The 21,168-nt window shown below is 39.5% G+C and overlaps 1 protein-coding gene across 3 annotated transcripts in view; it reads left to right on the plus strand.

Moving 5' to 3' along the window:
• Positions 1 to 21,168, plus strand: part of MAPKAP1 (MAPK associated protein 1) — a 245,561-nt gene that overhangs the window by 17,010 nt on the left and 207,383 nt on the right. For 2 of the 3 annotated variants that reach the window (XM_066367171.1, XM_066367172.1), the window contains exons 3-5: positions 4,187 to 4,256; positions 13,290 to 13,617; positions 16,072 to 16,161. In XM_066367171.1, the coding sequence (XP_066223268.1) occupies positions 13,359 to 13,617; positions 16,072 to 16,161 (349 nt within the window). In that variant the 5' untranslated portion in view covers positions 4,187 to 4,256; positions 13,290 to 13,358. The remainder of the gene's footprint in view (positions 1 to 4,186; positions 4,257 to 13,289; positions 13,618 to 16,071; positions 16,162 to 21,168) is intronic. The other variant, XM_066367173.1, reaches the window with a different exon arrangement.

Genomic DNA, 21,168 nt, shown 5'->3' on the forward strand with positions numbered 1-21,168 from the left:
CCAGATTCTGTTAGACACTGCCACCATAGTGATGAATAAGAAAGACAGTGTCCTCAAGGAGCTTACAGTTTAGAAGAGAAAACCAGTGTATAAACAGATTATTTTAAGTGTGATTAGTTCATTCATTCATTTCTTTAATTGTTAACATAGCAGCCAGAGAGATCCTTTTAAATGTGTGTTTGGTCATGTTACTACTCTGCCCGCAATACGTTTTTTTGTTTGTTTGTTTGTTTTTAATTAATTTTAATGGGGTGACATTGATAAATCAGGGTGCATATGTTCAGAGAAAACATCTCCAGGTTATTTTGACATTTGATTATGCTGCACGCAATACATTTTACTTAGAGTGAAAGCGGAGTTCTTAGAATGGTACACAGTTTGTTTCGCTCTTCCAGATGTCATCCTCTTCTACTTGCTCCCTTGCTTTACTCCTTGCTCCTTCTTGACCAGAGCCAGGCATGCTTCTTCTGCCTGGTGAAGCACTTCGTTCAGAAGTCCCACATTGCTCATTTTCTCACTTCCTTTAAGTATAACTCAGATGTCACCTTATAGTGACTACTTTTAGCCATGGCTCCACCTACCTGGTATGTCCCATCTCTGTTTCCTGCACTATTTTCCCTAATAGCTCTTCTAACTTACTCTAGTGTAATTTACTTCTCTGTTTTGTCTGTTTCCTGCAGTAGAGTGTAAACTCCACGAGGGCAGTCCTTTCTGTCTGCTTTGTTTTCTGTTGTACTCTCTGCATCTAGAAGAGTGCCTGGCACATAGTAGGCATTCAATAAATATTGGTTGAATGAATCAATTTAACAAACACTATCACTTACTACTAACAAGCAATATGCTGGTTTAATTACTTGGTAAAAGTAGTGACAACGGGCAGTGCAACAGACCACAAAAAGAAAGCAGCTACCCTGGTTAGGGAGGTTTCCCAGGAGATTGACCATTGAGCTGGATTTTGAAGAATGAGTGAGTAGGAGGGAGCCAGGTGGAAAAGGGTGGACAGGCTTCCGCTCAAGGGTGAGTTTGAAGACATACAACCTGTCTTATTTTAATTTAGGCTTTGGTTCTCCTTAGGGTAGGTTAAAATTTCAGTAAACAGACACTAGAAGTTGAACTGTGTTTAGTGCCTTAGGGGATTTGAACATAGAATTTAGTAGCAAAGTTGTATAATTTAATCTCAGTATAAGTGAAACCAAGAGGGTGGATATTACCACAAATTTATTGGCTTTATACAACATATCACTGCGACATCTCTCAACCTCAGCATCGATTCTGACATTTTGGGGTGCTCTAATTTTTTGTTGTGTGTGCTGTCCCCTGCATTGTAGGGTCTTTAACAGCATCCCTGTAGATGTTAGCAGCAACCGCCCCCAGTGTGACAACTAGAAATGTGTCCAGACATTGTTAACAGAATTGTCTCCTAATTGAGAGCCATCTTATTAGAAACACTGCGTTATTGTTGGAGGGGTACAGGGGGTCCTGTCTTCAGCAGCTGTGCAGATGATCAGAGGAGAGTGATATTTATACCTTAATAAAGTAACTGCATTTCTGAATCTAGAATGGGCTAAAAATTTGAAATTGGCAATTTTGTAAACGGCGCTATTCATATAACTAACTATATTAAAGGTAGAAAGAAAGTGCTTTTAAAACAGTTTGGACCCTGGAAACTGGAGGAGGTGCACAGAGAATGAGATATTTGAGATGGACTTGGAAGAATAAGGTTTAGAGGAGAAGGGCACACTCAGAGAAAGGGAGTATCATTATTGGAGACTAGAACATGTTTCCAGTAGTCCTGGGAGTCGCATGCCGGGAGAAGGGGCAGGCGAGTGAAGCTGGGTTGTGAAGAGCCCTAAATGTTGTATATGAAGGTGAAGGAGTTTAGGCTGTTTTCCTGCACTGTGTATTTTCATTTCTATTGCTTTATAACGAATTATAAGAAACTTAATGGCTTAAAACAAGACAGTTATTTCTCAATGAGTCAGGGAGTCATGACATTGCTAGGCGTTCTGCTGAGGGTCTCAAAGGAATGAAATTAAGGCATCAGCTGGCTCCATCCTCATCTGGAGACTGGGCCAGGGGAAGATCTCTTCACAAGCTCCTTCAGGTTGTCAGCAGAACTTATTTTCTTTTGTTTTTTATTTTATTTTTTTAAAGTGAGAGGAGGGGAGATAGACAGACCAGGATCTACCTGGCAACCCCTGTCTGGAGCTGATGCTCAACTCACCTGAGCTATTTTTTAGCGCTTGAGGCCCATGCTCAGATCAACTGAGCTATCCTCATTGCCCAGGGCTGATGCTCCATCGAGCCACTGGCTGTGGGAGAGGAAGAGGGAGAGAATGGGGAGAGGCTGGGGGAGAGAAGCAGATGGTTGCTTCTGTGTGCCCTGCCCAGTAATTGAACCTGGAACATCCATATGCCAGGCAGACGCTCTGTCCACTGAGCCAACCCGCCAGGGCCAGAATTCATTTTTTTGTGTGACTGTATTATGTTGGGTCCCCATTTTCTTGTTACTTGTTGGTTGGGACCACTCTCAGCTCCTAGATGCTGCTTTTAGGTCCTTGCCATGTGTAGTTCCATAAAATGGCTGTTTGCTTCTTCAAGACCCGCAGGAAAATCTCTGGCTTAGAATCTCTCTCTTCAGTTGCCAGGATGGAGTCTTATATAACAGAAAGTAATCAAGGGAGTGACTCTCCTGTCACCTCTGTTGACTAGAAGCAACTCAGGTTCCACCCACACTCAAGGGAAGGGCATAACAAAGAGACTGGGAGGGCTGCCAAGAGACAAGAATTTCGTGAGCCATCATAGAGTTCTGACTACCATACAAACTTCTGGCTTGATGAAGGCGGTGGCCAAGCTCTTTTAAATTTTTTTCTTAGCATTGTCACTGCCTGGCACATAAGTGCTTTATAGATATTTGTCAAATGAAATCAATGAGTAGTGAGTATTCATAGATGATTGAGTGCTATTTGTGGCTTTAGTTCCTATACTGGTAATTTCACATTGAGAAGCAATCTAATTTCTTTGGCATTATTCATTTCTTCATTCTAGGTAAAACTACAAACATTTTTACCTGAAATATTAAAGCAAAACCTAAAATTATTTATTATCACAAGTGTCAATCAAATCTATTATGTCAGAGTGAGAACACCCATTGGAAAAATAATTTAGGGCTACATTGCACCAAACTAGCAGATTTCTTATAACAGCCAGAATTGTTGGCAGGTTTGGAGTTTTGGGGGTCGTGGGTGGTTAGGTTGTCTGAAGTTTCACAGCTATTGCTGCTAATAAACAGTATTTTGAAATGCTTTGAAAATACAGATTGTTTTATAACAGCTGTTGCATAATAGAGATTTTAGTCTAACCTGTGTTTAGAACTTTATATGTAGTTTGGTGTTAATAATTACAGTTCTTCATAATTGTCATAAGAAATATCTTTTGAGCAAAAATTGGGTCTTGAGTTGTCCACTGATAAAGTGCCATTTTATCCTCACAAAATTTGATATTTCTGACACCAAAGTCTTATGTTTTTCTACTAGACCTTAATGTTCATTATGGGCTTATGAGAGTCCCAGTATATCCATGTGGTATTAGAAGCCACAAAGTAAGGCCTGACCAGGTGGTGGCGCAGTGGATAGAGCGTTGGACTGGGATGCCGAGGACCCAGGTTCGAGATCCCGAGGTCGCCAGCTTGAGCGCGGGCTCATCTGGTTTGAGCAAAAAGCTCACCAGCTTGGACCCAGGGTCACTGACTCAAGCAAGGGGTTACTTGGTCTGCTGAAGGCCCGCGGTCAAGGCACATATGAGAAAGCAATCAATGAACAACTAAGGTGTCGCAATGAAAAACTGATGATTGATGCTTCTCATCTCTCTTCGTTCCTGTCTGTCTGTCCCTATCTATCCCTTTCTCTGACTCTCTCTCTGTCTCTGTAAAAAAAAAAAAAAAAAAAAAAAAAAAAGAAGCCACAAAGTAAGCATGGCATATCTTCCTGGAGTATCAATCTTAGTGATAAATTCCAAGTAAAACTTTTTTTTTCTGTTAAAACAAATACAGGTGTAGTATATTAAAGGATAGAATGCAAATATGAAGGAATTCTGAGAATCTGTTTCTTATAGCATGACGCTTTAGGTGGTTACCCCTAGATTCTGTCATACCTTGATTTATGGTCACTCTCCTCTGCTCTTTTAGGTGTGTTCGTGGACAAGTTTGAGAGGCACTGTACTGTACCAGCCTTCCTTTAACTGGATCTTGGCAGATGGTAAGATTCAGAGAGATATTTTAGGTGGAGGTTAGTGGTACAAAAAAAAAAAAAAAAAAAAAATATCAAGGATCAGTGTCCCTTTGTCCAAAGGAGATAGGTTGATGGGGTCCTGGCTGGTCCCAGATGTCTGTCCTTAGCCACTTATCAGGGGCTCAGCAGGGAACCTGGAATGACACCTGAGTCTTTCCATGTAGTCTCTTATCCCATGCTTCTTCCCACGAGTCAGATATTTCCTAAAGAAGGCAGCTGTGTGACCTGCAAGGTCTTCTAAAGCCAAAGTTTAGAAGTCTCACAACATTACAGCCATTACATTCTGTTGCTCAAAGCAAATCACGAGGTGAACCCAGACTCTGGCAGTAGGGAGATAGACTCCACCTTTTGAGGGGCAGAGCCACCAAGACTGGCCTTTTAAAAATCCACCATGTGACCTTGAGCAAGTTACTTAATTCCTTTAAACCTTTTTTTTTTTTTTTTTTTTTTTTTTTTCATTTTTCTGAAGCTGGAAACAGGGAGAGACAGTCAGACAGACTCCCGCATGCGCCCGACCGGGATCCACCCGGCACGCCCACCATGGGGCGATGCTCTGCCCACCAGAGGGCGATGCTCTGCCCATCCTGGGCGTCGCCATGTTGCGACCAGAGCCACTCTAGCGCCTGAGGCAGAGGCCACAGAGCCATCCCCAGCGCCTGGGCCATCTTTTGCTCCAATGGAGCCTTGGCTGCGGGAGGGGAAGAGAGAGACAGAGAGGAAAGTGTGGCGGAGGGGTGGAGAAGCAAATGGGCGCTTCTCCTGTGTGCCCTGGCCGGGAATCGAACCCGGGTCCTCCGCACGCTAGGCCGACGCTCTACCGCTGAGCCAGCCGGCCAGGGCTCTTATTTGGTGGTTAATATGTAGTTCTCATGTTGCTGTTGTGTCAGTACAGGACATGGCTAATCTGCTGGAGTTAGTAAGCTTCTGGAGGGTGCAGGCTAGTGTTCATTTAATTGTTTGTAGGATTCCCAGTACCTAGCTCTGAATGATGTTTAATGAATGAATCTTACATTATTCAAACAAAGATAAAACATTTCTTTCCTGTTTTCTTTTTTAAATTTAGTCTAATAGGTACCTTTTGTCAAAATATAGAAACAAAAGTATGAAAAGAAAAATTAAATTCCAGATATAGGATCTCACTATTTACTTTGTAATGAAATTAGGCATATTCACATGGAGAAGATTTTAATTCCTTGAGGGAAAAAAAGCGTAAGGAAAAAAAGCTTAATTTTTGCTGGTCTAAAAAATAAATGAAGATTTAATTTAGAGTTAAATTGGAGAGAGTTAGAGCAAGAGATTTAAAGCAATAAAGCGCATTTTATTTTAACGGTCATTTCAATTATTTTCAAATTGCAGGAGGTATGAATTCTGAACTTTAACTAGATCAAAGAATGTTGAAATCTTAGTTAAAAACAGAGTCCATTGGTTTTTATAAATGGAAAACTATGTATATAATAAAAAGACTTTTTAAAACTTGTGATCATTCCTGTGCAAAATAAATGTGAGTGCTTCTATAACACTCTTAAGGAATCCTGCATAGGAATCATGTTGAACTTGCCTAATGCTAATATCATGAAGTCAGAGTACAATGTGGAAAGGTAAAAAAAAAAAATCTTGCATCTGCTGTTACATGTTGTTAACTCCCTTAGCAGACGTTAAATCATTTCAAGTACAATAATAGTGTGGGAGGTAAATTAACTAACCATTAACAATCTTATAAATACACAATTAACATGCCAACATTTATATGACACATTGATGGGGCAGCAGTAATTTTTGATTGGGAGTTTGCAGACCTTTCAGAAGACTCAGGCTGTCGCTTATTCAGACGAGTTTTCCCAGATTGCAGGTGAGGGGGACTTGAAGCCTGCCTGGCAGAGGGAAGGAAGTACACGGAGTGTTTTAATAGTTTGGGAAGGAGAAATTTCCTTTTAAATTGGCTGACTTGAGCATTTTAAGTTATGTTGCTGCCTATCTCAGGTTCTTAGGAAGTACAGAGTATAGGGAGGGCTCATTTGCTTATTGGTGGGGTTATTTAAACAGACTATTTCAGGTGTGAACTTTGTAGCTGAAGTTGCATGAGTCTCTAGGGATTTTCAAAAGGATACTTAGACCTAGTTAAGAATTTCAAGTACCTCTTTCCTCTGTGCTTTTGGGTCAACAAGTAGATAATCTCTTGAAGTTCCTTTCGTGTGTAAACTTGTGATTTTTATATTTGAGTAACCACTATGTGCGCTCTTTATTTCTTACTGTTGTACAAATCTCTGTTGCATTAGTGGGGGCAAAGCCAAGGGTCTAGTCTGCTGCGTAACACATTCACTGTCGTACATCTTTCACAAAGACCCACGGAAGAAATTTCTCTCAGGCCCCCAAACCCAAAGAACTCAACATCAGGATTGTTAAAAATCATGTTATACGCCTGACCAGGCGGTGGCGCAGTGGATAGAGCATCGGACTGGGATGCAGAGGACCCAGGTTCGAGACCCCGAGGTCGCCAGCTTGAACGCGGGCTCATCTGGTTTGAGCAAAAGCCCACCAGCTTGAACCCAAGGTCACTGGTTCCAGCAAGGGGTCACTTGGTCTGCTGAAGGCCCGCGGTCAAGGCACATATGAGAAAGCAATCAGTGAACAACTAAGGTGTTGCCAAGCGCAATGAAAAACTGATGATTGATGCTTCTCATCTCTCTCCGTTCCTGTCTATCTGTCCCTGTCTATCCCTCTCTCTGACTCACTCTCTGTCTCTGTAAAAAATAAATTTAAAAATTAAAAAAAAATAGATAAAAAATCATGTTATGACCATTACAATTTTTTGTTCCTCTTTTTTTAGAGAGGCCATATAGTGTTTAAGATTCCAAACTCTAGGATTTGATTCTTAGTTCTATTCCTTTATTAGCTGTCTGGTTTTGGATAGGTTTCTTAACCTTTCAGTGTCTTCATCTACAAAATGAGGATAAAAATAGTAACTATCTTAAAGAGTTATTTTGAGAATTAAGTGATTTAACCCATGTAAAAAGGAAAAAACAAGACTAACTTTTATAATAAGTTAGGGTTATCTCTAATTGCTTTTTGCTTCTGAGATTCTGCTGTCTACCTGTAGGAAGTGTACAAGATCTTCTGGCCCTGGCTGGGAAGCTCATATGGTTCGAGTGTCATCTCAGTACTCCAAGGTTGCAGCTTTTTAGTCCCCTTTCAGGGCACATACAAGAATCAACCAATGAGCCTGATCAGGCAGTGGTGCAGTGCATAGACTGTCAGACTGGGACACAGAGGACCCAGGTTCAAAACCTCAAGGTCGCCGTGTTGAGCACAAGGTTGCTGGCTTGAGCCCAAAGGTCGCTGGCTTGAAGCCCAGGGTCGCTGGCTTGAGCAAGGGGCACTCGCTCTGCTGTAGCCTCGTGGTCAGGGCACATATGAGAAAACAATCAATGAACAACTAAGGAGCTGCAACAAAGAATTGATGCTTCTCATCTTTCTCCCTTCCTGTCCATCTGTCCCCCCCTCTTTCTCTGTCACAAAAAAAGAATCAACCAATGAATGCATAAATAAGTGGAACAACAATGTCTCTCCCTCTCTTTCTTTCTCTCCCTTTCTTCCTCCCTCTCCTTCTCCCTTTCTTTCTCCCTCCCTCCCTCCCTCAACCTCTTCCTCCCTTACTCCCTTCCTGTCTCTAAAATCCATCATTAGAGGCCCTGGCCGGTTGGCTCAGTGGTAGAGCGTCAGCCTGGCATGCGGAAGTCCCGGGTTCGATTCCCGGCCAGGGCACACAGGAGAGGCGCCCATCTGCTTCTCCACCCCTCCCCCTCCCCTTCCCCTCTGTCTCTTCCCCTTCCGCAGGCGAGGCTCCATTGGAGCAAAAGATGGCCTGGGCGCTGGGGATGGCTCCTTGGCCTCTGCCCCAGGCGCTAGAGTGGCTCTGGTCGTGACAGAGCGACGCCCCGGATGGGCAGAGCATCACCCCCTGGTGGGCGTGCCGGGTGGATCCCTGTTGGGCACATGCGGAAGTCTATCTGACTGCCTCCCCGTTTCCAGCTTCAGAAAAAATAAAATAAAATAAATGAAAAAAATAAAATCCATCATTAGAAAAAAAAACAAAACGATCTTGTGGCATGTACTGACTTATGTATTCATTCTGAATTACTTCCTGTTACCACTTTTCTCATCTACTAGTTTTTTTTTTTTACTATGTTGTACCTTATGTTTTTCTATTAGCTATTACAAATAAATATTGGAGGGTGTGTGTGTGTGTATAAAGTTACTAAAAATATATTTGTATTAAGACTTGATGCCCATTAAAACCTACTAAAAATTGACTCTCTTATTTAGGGCATATGCCAAGTTAACAGAGGCAAGTTACATGACCATTAATGAACACAAATGGTTATGTAAAGTAATAATAGCATCCAAGTTGCACCTGGAACCATACTGAACACGTAGCAGGAACTTAATAAATATCTGATGAATGAAAGAACGAAGTATAAAAGGAGACCCACCCACTATATTAAAAATGTTTGTATCATTTTGGGACATCTCTTACTATCCTACTATGCCTGATGTCCCCATTGCTTCCATTTTTCATTAAAAAAATCTATATGTGTTGAGGAACCTGAAGTTAAAAAGTGGGAGAATCTGTGAAAGGTAGGACATCTTAGGGGAACAGACCTCCTGGAGCCTGAAATTATTGTTTATCCAACAGCCTAAAGGTATAAGAAGATCAAAGATTGTTGGCATCCAGGAGTCATTCAAGGCCTGAAGAAATGACATTTGTGAAAGTGTAGAATTGCATTTCTGAATGTTATTCTGTGAAACTCTGTTACTCGTTGGTTTATTTTAGTTTTTGTAGAGGAAAAAATGTTTAGGGATTAGATAAATTTGGGGTATTGAATATGTTGTTACTAAATTCTCGACTTTTGGAGTTTCACAATATACATTGGTAGTTTAAAAGCTTTGAAAAGTACTATAAACAGCAAGAAGAAAACATTTAATTTTCTTTAATCTGGCACTTTGTACACCTTTTTAAAAAATGTAAATTGGAAAACTTGTGGTAAAATACATACAACAAAATCTGCCATTTTAACCATCTTTAAGTGTCCAGTTCGGTGGCATTAAGTATATTCACATTGTTGTGCAGTCATCACCCCCATCTATCTACAGAACTTTTCCGTCTTCCCAAATTACCCTTTAAAAAGTTTCATTTCTCTAAACCCCTGCCAACATTGAGTTTTAAACATCTTTTACTCTTTCCACAACTGATCAGAGAAAATAACTTGTTTTTATCTGTGTTCAGAATATCTTTGTATTAGAAATTAAATCTATCTTCAAATGATAATTTGCTGCCCTTAAAGTGATTCAAAACATTTTTAGTTTTTGAAAAGTAGTGTTGGAATAAGTTGATAGTATCCCTAGGTGACAATTTTGAAGGGCACATTGAAGAGAAGCTCTTGTATCTGTATTAATAGCAAAAGGCAATCCTTTCTTTATAATTGCACTAACACATGATATGCCCCTCCTACACGTCTAATCTCTGCAACAGAATTGTGTAGTCCTTGGAAGTCAAGCAGCAACATTTTTTGAATTCCTGCCATGTGTCAGCTTCTTTGTTTCCAGAAGGGATGTGGTGTTGTAGCCCCTGTCCTTGTGGGACTTACAGTCTGAATCCTCAAGTACTTGTCATAGGAGACGGAAAGCACTGTTTCCGAGGCAGTCTTGTGGGGAGCTCCCTATCAGAACTCGTACTGAATGCATATTTGTTGAGTGAATCATACAGATTCCTCATTGTCTAAAGTCATAATGTACTAATAGAGAAGGTATATGCTCACATTGGGGTGTTTTAAGGGCTCTGTTCTGCAAGGATAAAGTTAAGGAGTTTTGTGTGCTGTTAAAAGAGTTTTGTAAGAGGTAATAGAGCAAATATATTTTCCTTGAAAGGATTCTGTTCAGGATTCTTTAGTATACTTTTGTTTCTTTGCCCTTTGTCACCTGACTTTAGTGCCAGAACGCCGTGTAAATGTGTGGTTCCTCCCTGAAGCCCTCGTTTTGTGGGGGAGAACTAGTCCATATGAAGTTGAATGCACCTGCTCCTCTTTTGATGGCAGCTAGTTGCCTTCCTTTCATGGGAAAGATGCTTGTATTGATTGCTTTGAGGAGGTTTGCAGCCCTGGCAGTCTGTGATCCTGTGATTCTGTTACAAAACACTCTCATTTATAAGTAATTCTGTGGTTGTACACTTCTTTTTGTGGTTGTAGAAGAAGTTTTTATAAATGAAGTTTAAATGCTCTTTAATTCTGTAATTTTATTTTTATTAATACACTTAAAATGGGCTGACTTTAACATTTCTGAGACTGAATGCCTCAGAAACTTGACACTTGGAGGAATCCCATTGTAATCAGACATATATGAGGTTTATATATTAGCGTATAACCTTTTTGACTCAGAGATGCCTTTCTCACCTTTGATTTCTCATTAGCCTTAGTGTAAGACAAGTTTTCAATATATTTAAAGGAAAAAAAATCCCCTAAGATTAATGTTATTCACTTGGTTAGAGATGTTCTTCAGTTGAACTTTCTCTTAATCTCAGTATCTTTATTTTAATACCCACCAAGCGATATCAATAGAATGTTACCAGACAAAAAGATTTTTAACCTGAATTAGCTGTAACGACTTATTACGGTAACTAGATTTTCCCTGTGTTCCATTTCTAGAAGAACTAAATGACCAGGAGATCTGATGTTATAGGTCTTTGTAAAAATAGTTCCTAGGGCCCTGGCTGGTAACTCAGTGGCTAGAGCATTGGCCTGGTGTATGGATATCCTGTGTTTAGTTCCTGGTCAGGGCACACAGGAGAAGCAAATGGTCTACCCCCCACTGCTTCTTTTTCCCTTCCTCTCCCCCAGCCAGTCGCTCAATTGCTTCAAGCATGGCCCAGTTGCTGAAGATAGCTCTGTTGGAGCGTATCAGCCTCAGGTGCTAAAAATAGCTTGACATTCGAGCATTGGCTCCAGATGGAGTTGCTGGGTAGATCCCAGTTGGGGTTTCTGCAGGAGTCTGCCTCACTATCTCCCCTGCTCTCACCTAAAAAAATTAAAAATAATTTAAAAAATAAATTCTCAGACTGTTTGAAGAACAAATTCTGTCCAGCTTTCACTTTGTTGCACTTCACCATGATTTTTAGAGGAGAAGGAAGGTGACTCAGATGGCCTGCGGAATCTTTTGTCACAAAGAAAGCACATTCCGTATTTTCCCATGTATAAGACACACCTTAATTTTGGGGCCCGAAACTTGAAAAAAAAATGTATTACATAAAGTTATTGAACTCAAGTTTTATTCATAAAATTCATACAACTCCTCAGCCCTGGCCAGTTGGCTCAGCGGTAGAGCGTCGGCCTGGCGTGCGGGGGACCAGGGTTCGATTCCTGGCCAGGGCACATAGGAGAAGCGCCCATTTGCTTCTCCACCCCCACCCCCTCCTTCCTCTCTGTCTCTCTCTTCCCCTCCCGCAGCCAAGGCTCCATTGGAGCAAAGATGGCCCGGGCGCTGGGGATGGCTCCTTGGCCTCTGCCCCAGGCGCTAGAGTGGCTCTGGTCGCGGCAGAGCGACGCCCCGGAGGGGCAGAGCATCGCCCCCTGGTGGGCAGAGCTTCGCCACTGGTGGGCGTGCCGGGTGGATCCCGGTCGGGCGCATGCGGGAGTCTGTCTGACTGTCTCTCCCCGTTTCCAGCTTTAAAAAATAAAAAAAGAAAAAAAAATTCATACAACTCCTCATCACTGTCAAAACTTTCATCCATTAGCTTGTCCTCATCTGTGTCTGATGACGAATCACTGTCTTCAACAATGAGCGCAAAAACAAGCGCAAAGAAGTGGGAAATGCAAGTAAAAAAATCTACAACCATTGTATAAGATGCACCTAGTTTTTAGACCCCAAATTTTTCAGGAAAAGGTGTGTCTTATACAAGGGAAAATATGGTACTTATTTTACCCTCTGTGAACTTACTAAAAAAGGACAAATTGTTGATATATATATTTTAGGATTACTTTAAACAAAAATTGAAAGCTCAAATTGGTAATGATATATTTACCAGTGGCATCATTATTAATAACAGCTAATATTTAATTATGTGCCAGGTAGCCTTCTAAGCACTTTTCTGTATTATCTCCTGTATGAGACTCCTGTTTTGAAGAAAGAAAACAAGCTCAAAGAGGTGAACCTTATTTTGATCACATGGGTAACAAGTGATAGGGTCAGGATTTGAACCCAGTTTTGCCGGTATTTTCTTTGGTGAGTATTCCCATTTAACTGAGGAGGAACCCTGTTCCCAGAATAAACAGCACTGCATTTTCAACAGGATTCAGGAAGCAGTTCTTATAATTAGGTTTCTAAAATAAGAGATTAATCTGGTAACAGACAAGTTTGATTAATAAGTTTTATTTTAAAAGTACAATACTATCTTAAAGTAGAAGAAAGGAAAGTATATTTATTGAGCAAAATTACTTTGCTGGTACATTTTGGTAAAATTCCTAGTAACTCAGAAAGCATTGTCTGTGCCCTTTGAGATACTTCCCCACCATCTGAAGGGTGAGCGGGATGCAGACTGAAGAAATTGCAGTTTCATACTTCAGCACATCATTTGAGGAAAAGGCAGCTTGTTCCTCTGTCACCTTATAAAGTAATGAGAAGACTGCATGCAGTAAAGGGGAAAGAAAGGAAAATTTGTGGTTTTAAAGCAGTTACATGCTTTGAGTGGACTAAGGAGTTACTATTATTTGTTTTGCAAGAGAGTAAGCCATTTTACTTGACACCGTGGAGATCTCATTGACTAGAGGAGCCTTAGCCCCTGGTGCTTATAAGGATTTCCTTTCAACTTAGACTTAATCCTTTTAGTCTCCTAGGTACAAGGATACATGTTAATTTTCAAGGTAGCATTTTACCACATTGAATTTGTTTGAAAAATGATTTAGTCATTTTCTGCCTTGTTCTTAAATATTGCTGTGTACATCATGTTTCTAGGTAGGTGAGCCTGTGAAACAATATGAAGAGGAGAAAATAGCCTTTTAAGAAAATTGGCCCACAGAAAGGATGGCCTTCTTGGACAATCCAACTATCATTCTAGCTCATATTCGTCAGTCTCATGTGACCAGTGATGACACAGGAATGTGTGAGATGGTTCTCATTGATCATGATGTTGACCTAGAGAAGATTCATCCTCCTTCAATGCCTGGAGACAGTGGGTCAGAAATTCAGGGAAGCAATGGTGAGACTCAGGGCTATGTATATGCCCAGTCAGTCGATATTACCTCAAGTTGGGACTTTGGTATTAGAAGACGCTCAAATACAGGTAAACATTGCCTTTTAGTCATGTCTTCGGAGCTTTAAATCAGTAAACGATCTTATAGAATAATACATAATGTTGGACTAGGATTGCTGGGAAAGTCTCTGTGTATTAACAACCAACATGCATGTATTAACAGCCAGAGTGAATCTAAGCATTATGTCCATCTCCACAACTGAATTGAGAGAGCCTCTGGAATTAGAAATAGAAGAATAGAAACTTAGAAGAAGAATAGTGAAAAAATTGGCTCTAAGAAGGACATTGGGTGCTATTGTTTTGAAAGCCTGTAGAAAGGGACATGGACTTATTTCAGTATCTTCAACAGAGCAACGTTAGTCCTAGCTGGTAGACGCCCTGGAGGCAGAGTTCAGGTTGACTTAATACAGAACCTTTTATGCAGGCAGCTGACCAGCCATGGAGGGCTGTGGCCTGAAACAGTTCTTGCCCCTGAAGGAATTGTGAGGACTGGGGCATTAGAGGGAGCCAGGTGAATATTTACTAGGGTTATTTTTAATAGGAAATTCCTACAGTGGGTGTGAGATTAGAAAAGGTGCTCCTGTTTTCAATACATTACCTTTATTAAGTTCATCTCTATACTCTGATCTTTGTGGCTCGTAAACACTCAACTTTGGTGTGTGTGTGGATATTAATAATAATAGTTATTAACTTTTAAAAGCTTATCATTGTCCATTTTCCAGCTTACATTTTTTGGAAGTGTTTCAAGGGCAATGTGATGAACCAAAGCCTTTACTTAGATAAGTTATTTAGAATGTATAAAGTAGTTCTACAGTGACAGGGTATTTTAAGAGACCGGTTTTTGGAGGAGAGCATGTGGAATCAGAAAACGTAATCTAATCAGTAGCAGTGACCTGCTGCTTCCCAGTAAAAGTAGTGGCAGGAGATGTAGTAGAACATTGAAAATATTTCCATGTTTATTTTTATGTTCCAAATGTAAAATGTCCATGAAGGAGGCTGTAGGTAGGGCAGGGTACAATTCACAGGAAAAGGCACGTTAAGGTTTTAGCTCGGAATTCAACATTCTGTGACATCCACAAAGAATAATTTGTTCTCATGATGAAAATAATTAATAGCATTTTCTAGTATCTAAAGGAACTTTTATCAAAATAGGATTTGAGTGAAGGTTTGAATATAATTTAGAACCATTGATTCTCAGCTCTGTAGTTGAAGCTGGCTACCTTATAGGTTATTGAGATGGTATCTTATATGACAGGTTGAATGGATTTCAGGAGGAGAGTGCTGCTCAGTTGAGAGCTTCCTGATTATATTACTTTGGCTGTACCCTTCACATTTATTAATTGCAACTGAACGGATTGGGATTTGGTTAGATATAGTGACGTTGTCAGGATGCTTTTGCCAGCCTGGTTTAAATTTCTGGCAAAATTAGTTTGTGTTACCCTACCACATTGCTAAGGCAGGAGTGTATGATTTCCTACCTTGAAAGATAAATTTACTTATTTTATTGATTTTTTTGTTAACATTGTGCCAGGATAGCCGTGCAAGAGGAAACTAATTTCAAGAGATGGCATTCATTGTGACTTTCTTTTTTTTTTTTTTTTTTGTGACTTTCTTTTTTATTGTGGTCTCCGTATGCAGCAGTTGTTAATGTCTGCTGGACAATATTTATTTAAAAGATCAGTTCCAACTGATTCTTGAAGGTTGGTCAGCCTATGGTAATATAATCACTAATGCATAATTTTAGGTGATGCTTTGTTATTGTTGGAATTTTTAAGCTAGCACTTAGATGCTGATAATTAATTAAGATTATGAGGTGTCTTGTGATTAAGGATTTACTTTTTAATCCTTTCAGCATATCTTAAAATTTTGTATAAGAAAAATTGTTCTTTTTAAGATTTGACTAATGTTACAAAGATACAAATCATTTATTTTACTACCTATAAACTGTTTCAGCCCACTGAAGAAAAGCTATGCTAATTTATATAGCTTTGACATTTTATAATTTTCATGATTTTTAGATAAAGGATTTTATATTTAAAACTTTAATAGTCTAGTCTAAGTTCATTTATCTTTAATTTTTGAAACGGGTAGAGTAATTCATAACAGTAATTTTATTCCTGTAATGTAATATTCACTTCAGTTCATTTGTGCATTAAAATTCCTTTAAGACCGTTATTAATGATTTATATAATGAAATGTCATATTAATCACAGAAGTTTTCACATTTTATTATTCTCTTCCATGTTAATACTATCTTTATGATCTCTATTAATGTTTTATATCCTCTAATTTCAATTATAAATCAAGAATATTTTCATGTTTTTGTTGGTATTTGCTTTTCAGGGGTGCCACCTTTAAAATTTTATGACTTTTCCCTTCATTTGCAATATAAAACATCTTTATTCATATAAAGGTAGTTAATTATATCTTTGTTTATAGTAAACTTTCATTGACAAACTTATAGTTATAATATTTCTTTTTAAGCTCAAAGATTAGAACGACTCCGAAAAGAGAGACAAAACCAGATCAAATGCAAAAATATTCAGTGGAAAGAAAGAAATTCTAAGCAATCAGGTAAATGGAAATAATTTTAATTGTTAATTTGAGATTTATATATTTAGTGTATACTAAATATTTAGTGCATATATCTAAGAGCTTTTACTTTTAAGTCGTTCTTTTAAATCGTCAGGGCAGATGACTCTTGTGTTTTGAGCTTTGAACTGTTTCACTTGGGCGCCTTGGTCCTCTGACACTGAGTGTTCTTTAGGTCCTGCCTCTTTGTTCTGGGTCGCAGGTATTGATGTGTGCAAGGCAGGCACAGTGTGTACAAACTGTTGTGCTGGTACCTTGGTCTTAGCGCGAAGGAGTACCTATGATTCGGATGGGCCTCTGGGTTACAGATTCCTCCTGGCAGTTCTAACCTAGACTTTATCTTGCCTTATTAGTGGCCCCAGTAACAATCCTGTTTTGCACCTGTGCTAATTCTTTTTCTTTAGCTTAAAACCCATTATTTTACTGGTATTATTAGCATTTTCAGTATATGTTCTTAGGATACGTACATTAAGAAACTGGTCATATTATGTATTTTCAAAGCTTCAGTTTCAAGAAGAAGACTTAAAAAAAATCAAAATAAAGTGCTATTAAAATATTTTCCAATGACATCCTGGCCAGATAGCTCATTTGGTTAGAGCTTTGTCTTGAAGTGCAGAGGTTGCAGGTTTGATCCCCGGTCAGGGCACATACAGGAACAGATACGTGTTCTCTCTCTCCCCCAAAATCAATTAAAAAAAACATTTTCCAATGTTTATATCATATTGCCTAGACTTTCTCTTTTTTATCCTTTCAAAGAAATGTCTGCAGTCTGTCTTCTGTATTTTCCCAGCACCTCCCAGTGCCACCCTGACATTTATTAGATGTCCAATAAACTTTCGGTGACTGACTCCATTGCTACATACTATTATAAAGCTAACAATATTAATGATGATTACATTAACATCAGCACCTATCTATTGCTGTTCTAAGCACTTTGTATGCATTACCTCCAATGCACCAGTCTTAAAAGTGTAGGTATCATTGATTAGATGAGACAGATGAGGCAGAGGCTCAGAGAGATTATTCTTGCTAAAGTTACAAGACTAGGAAGTGGTAGTGCATATAGAGCCATGTTTTGTATCTCACACTTGCTTCTAAAGGCCAATCTTTTTCTGCTAAACCACACTGTAGAAAGTAGTTATTGCTTTCTCCTACTATGATTGTAAACCTGAGTGTGCTCAATGGGTCTGATTTTCTAATAGTTGCTTCTAAATGATGACTGTGTAGAACCAGAAATTCTACTCTTTTCTTAACATCTCATTTCTTTGACTTCTTATGTATTCTTCTTGATATGTTAAAAATTGTTGTTGAACCAGTTAATACTTTTCTCTATTGTATTTAGTATAAACTGAAGAACCTTTATATGATTTATATTGTTCACTTTTATATATCTTATTGCTTTTTTTCTATTAATCTTTTCTTAAGGAATCAAGTCAGCTTATCTAAGCCATCTCTCCAGCTGCCCTTTGTTTTACCTTCACTTCCTTATTTTAAAAAATTACGAGTAAATAATAGGATGAATAGAGCACCTCAAATATAACTGCATTAATCTTTTCACAATGTGAGATATAAATTATTTCATTTAAATTTTGATACAATTTGTAATCTAATAATTAGATACATCTAATAGAAGGAATGTGGGAAGTGAAAGCACTCACTCCTTAAAGTCTAATCCACTTTAACTTCTGTTTTGTGTTTCACAGAATATTCTGGAGAAATAAATAGTTCTCTTTTTGCTTTCATTTTTTACCCTGTCCATTATATCATATATGCATACTTCTCTCTCCCCCAATTTTCTTTCCTCTAATTTTAGTCTCTCACATTTTTAGTAATTGACTCCATGATTTTATTTCTGGAAAAGCTCCTTTATATGCCTGTTCATGCTTTGAAATACTGACCTTGATTCTGGCCAGACCAACAGCCTGCTGGTGGTTGGTTATTCCTGACATTAAGCTTGAACCTCATCAATGCACAAAGGAATGTCTTTGAATTCTCTGTTAAGCTGGGTTCCCACAGCTTGGCATTCTGGGTATCCTGTAAAGTGGAGCCAGCAGTCCACTAAATACAGTATCTACCTGGCAGATTGAGCAGCCATTTCTGTTTTCATATTGCTCTCAAACATTTACTCTCTTCTGGCAAGAAATGTCATGGTCAAATCCTTTTGATCTTAATTGAGAAATTTGGTTAGTTATCATTTATTTCTTCATTCTTATCTTGCTACTTATGTTTTGTTAAAATCCTTTCACTTGTTTTTTTTTATCTTTGTTTTATTTCATTTCCCACTAGAAGAAACATCATTATGAATATGATGACCTCCACAGGAATATTCTTCCACAATTACTGTCTAAATGCAGTCTATCTTTTAAGACAGCATAATTGCAGCCTTTTAATAGAGGAGTTGGAAGGGATCTTAGAAGCCATCTGGCCCATACCCTGAAGTTCTTCATGAACTTACTGATCCATATGCTCTGAGACCTCATGATAAATGAAATACCTTAGAGTGAGATGCTTTCAGTACTTGGCATAACCAAAACTGCATGAGTAAATGGAATACTCATTGGGCACGGCCTTGTTAGGAATAGTGTCAAATCAAGGTCCCAGTATTTTTAGTTTTATTGTTTTTAAATGGTTTGATATATTTACAAATTTAGCTATTACTCTTATTCATTGAGTCATTTAACAAGTATTTCTTCCATAACTTTTGTGTGCACACTAATTGTATGCTAGGTGCTTGGGGAGGATATGTCATACCTGTCCTCAAGAAGTTTTTTTTTTTTTTTTTTTTTTTTTTTGTATTTTTTTGAAGCTGGAAAGGGGAGAGACAGTCAGACAGACTCTCGCATGCGCCTGACTGGGATCCACCTGGCACGCCCACCAGGGGCCAGGCTCTTCCCACCAGGGGGCGATGCTCTGCCCCTCCGGGGCGTCGCTCTGCCGCGACCAGAGCCACTCCAGCGCCTGGGGCAGAGGCCAAGGAGCCATCCCCAGCGCCCGGGCCATCTTTGCTCCAATGGAGCCTTGGCTGCGGGAGGGGAAGAGAGAGACAGAGAGGAAGGAGGGGGTGGGGGGTGGAGAAGCAAATGGGCGCTTCTCCTATGTGCCCTGGCCGGGAATCGAACCCGGGTCCCCCGCACGCCAGGCCGACGCTCTATTGCTGAGCCAACCGGCCAGGGCTGTCCTCAAGAAGTTTGAAGTCTAATTGGAAGACAAGGCTATTTACACATGAAGTTAGATAGCAATTCAAAGCAATAATGTAGTTTATATTAATTATTTATGAATATTCCTGAAGTTTTCTTTATGTAACTTTTGTTACTGGTTCTTAAGATAGCAGTTCCCAGATGGAGTGGCTGTAGGAAAATCAGAAATGCATCTAAAAGTATGTGATAATGACATTCCATATACATTTCTAGGCCCTACCCATAGAATTCCTGTTTGAGTAGCTAGAGATTGGAGTCCATAAATCTCTATTCTTCAGAAGCTCTCTGAGCAATTCTGATGAGTAGCTAGTTCTGGGGATTACTGGTTTATAACATGCCAGCCACCAAGTTTGCTTCATCTTCATGCAAGTCAAACAAATTAGCTGTTAATATTTCTATATTATAGGTGAGAAAACTGTAGCCTAGAGGCTAAATAACTTTTCTGAACCACAAGTAGTAAATGGCAAAGCCAGAATTATTCTCCCGGGCAAGGGAGAAGACAGCCAGAGATGCTATTCTTTCCACTCTGTTTTATTCTCCCACACTGTGGCCAGAAAGGGGTTGCTCCTGCAATGTTGGCTACTGAGGAGTCTTCAGTATGCCTTGTTCCTTTTCTTATCTCTATGCTCAGCTATGGACAGGGTCCAGGAAAGTTGCCAAAGCCTCTTTATTAAAAAAAAAAATTATAGATAATCTGGAAAACAGTATAGAAATGAAAAGCTACCAATAATCTCACGTTCTGAGAAACTGTTATTGTTAACATTTTAATGGATTTATTAAGAGTCTATATATATGAGTATATATTTTTAAAATATTCTAATTATACCTCTAATAATATTTTTGTATTTTTTGTAGATGCAGGTATTACACAAATGCAATGTTTTGTGTTGTCTCTGTATTGTTTCTGCACTTTTACAGTTCTTATATTAAGGTTATTTCTAGATGTTTCATATTTTATGTTACCCTTGTAAATAATATTATCATCCCCATAATTGTCTTATTGCTATTATAAAGAAATCTATTGTTTTTTATAAATTTTTATTAATTTTTGGAAAAAGTAGAAGGGAGAGAGACAGACAGAAACATTGATATGTTCCTCTATGTGCCCTGACTAGGAATGACCCAACTTTTGCATATCAGGATGAGGCTCTAACCACCTGAGCTATCTGGCCAGGGCAAGAAATCTATTGTTTTTATATTATCTGTTTTGTATCCAGCCACTCACCAAACCCTTATTAGTTCTAATACGCATGCTTCTCTTTCTGGATGATATAGTATGTGCTTTCTTATAAATCTGGTAATTAAATATTTAGGCTATTGTTTTTTCAGTTTTGAGATTGTTGGAGACTTCTTTTTATATTGGTTAGCATTTTTCAGTTGCAAATAAAAGAAGCAAATGGAGTTGAAATTAAAAGAACAACTTAGGGCCCTGGCCGTTTGGCTCAGTGGTAGAGTGTCGGCCTGGCGTGCGGGAGTCCCGGGTTCGATTCCCGGCCAGGGCACACAGGAGAAGCGCCCATCTGCTTCTCCACCCCTCCCCCTCTCCTTCCTCTCTGTCTCTCTCTTCCCCTCCCGCAGCCGAGGCTCCATTGGAGCAAAGTTTGCCCAGGCGCTGAGGATGGCTCTGTGGCCTCTGCCTCAGGCGCTAGAATGGCTCTGATTGCGGCAGAGCAACGCCCCAAGATGGGCAGAGCATTGCTCCCTGGTGGGCGTGCCAGGTGGATCCCGGTCGGGCGCATGCGGGAGTCTGTCTGACTGCCTCCCCATTTCCAACTTCGGAAAAATACAAAAA

The sequence above is a fragment of the Saccopteryx leptura genome, chromosome 2, assembly GCF_036850995.1.
Source record: "Saccopteryx leptura isolate mSacLep1 chromosome 2, mSacLep1_pri_phased_curated, whole genome shotgun sequence".
Lineage (NCBI taxonomy): Eukaryota > Metazoa > Chordata > Mammalia > Chiroptera > Emballonuridae > Saccopteryx > Saccopteryx leptura.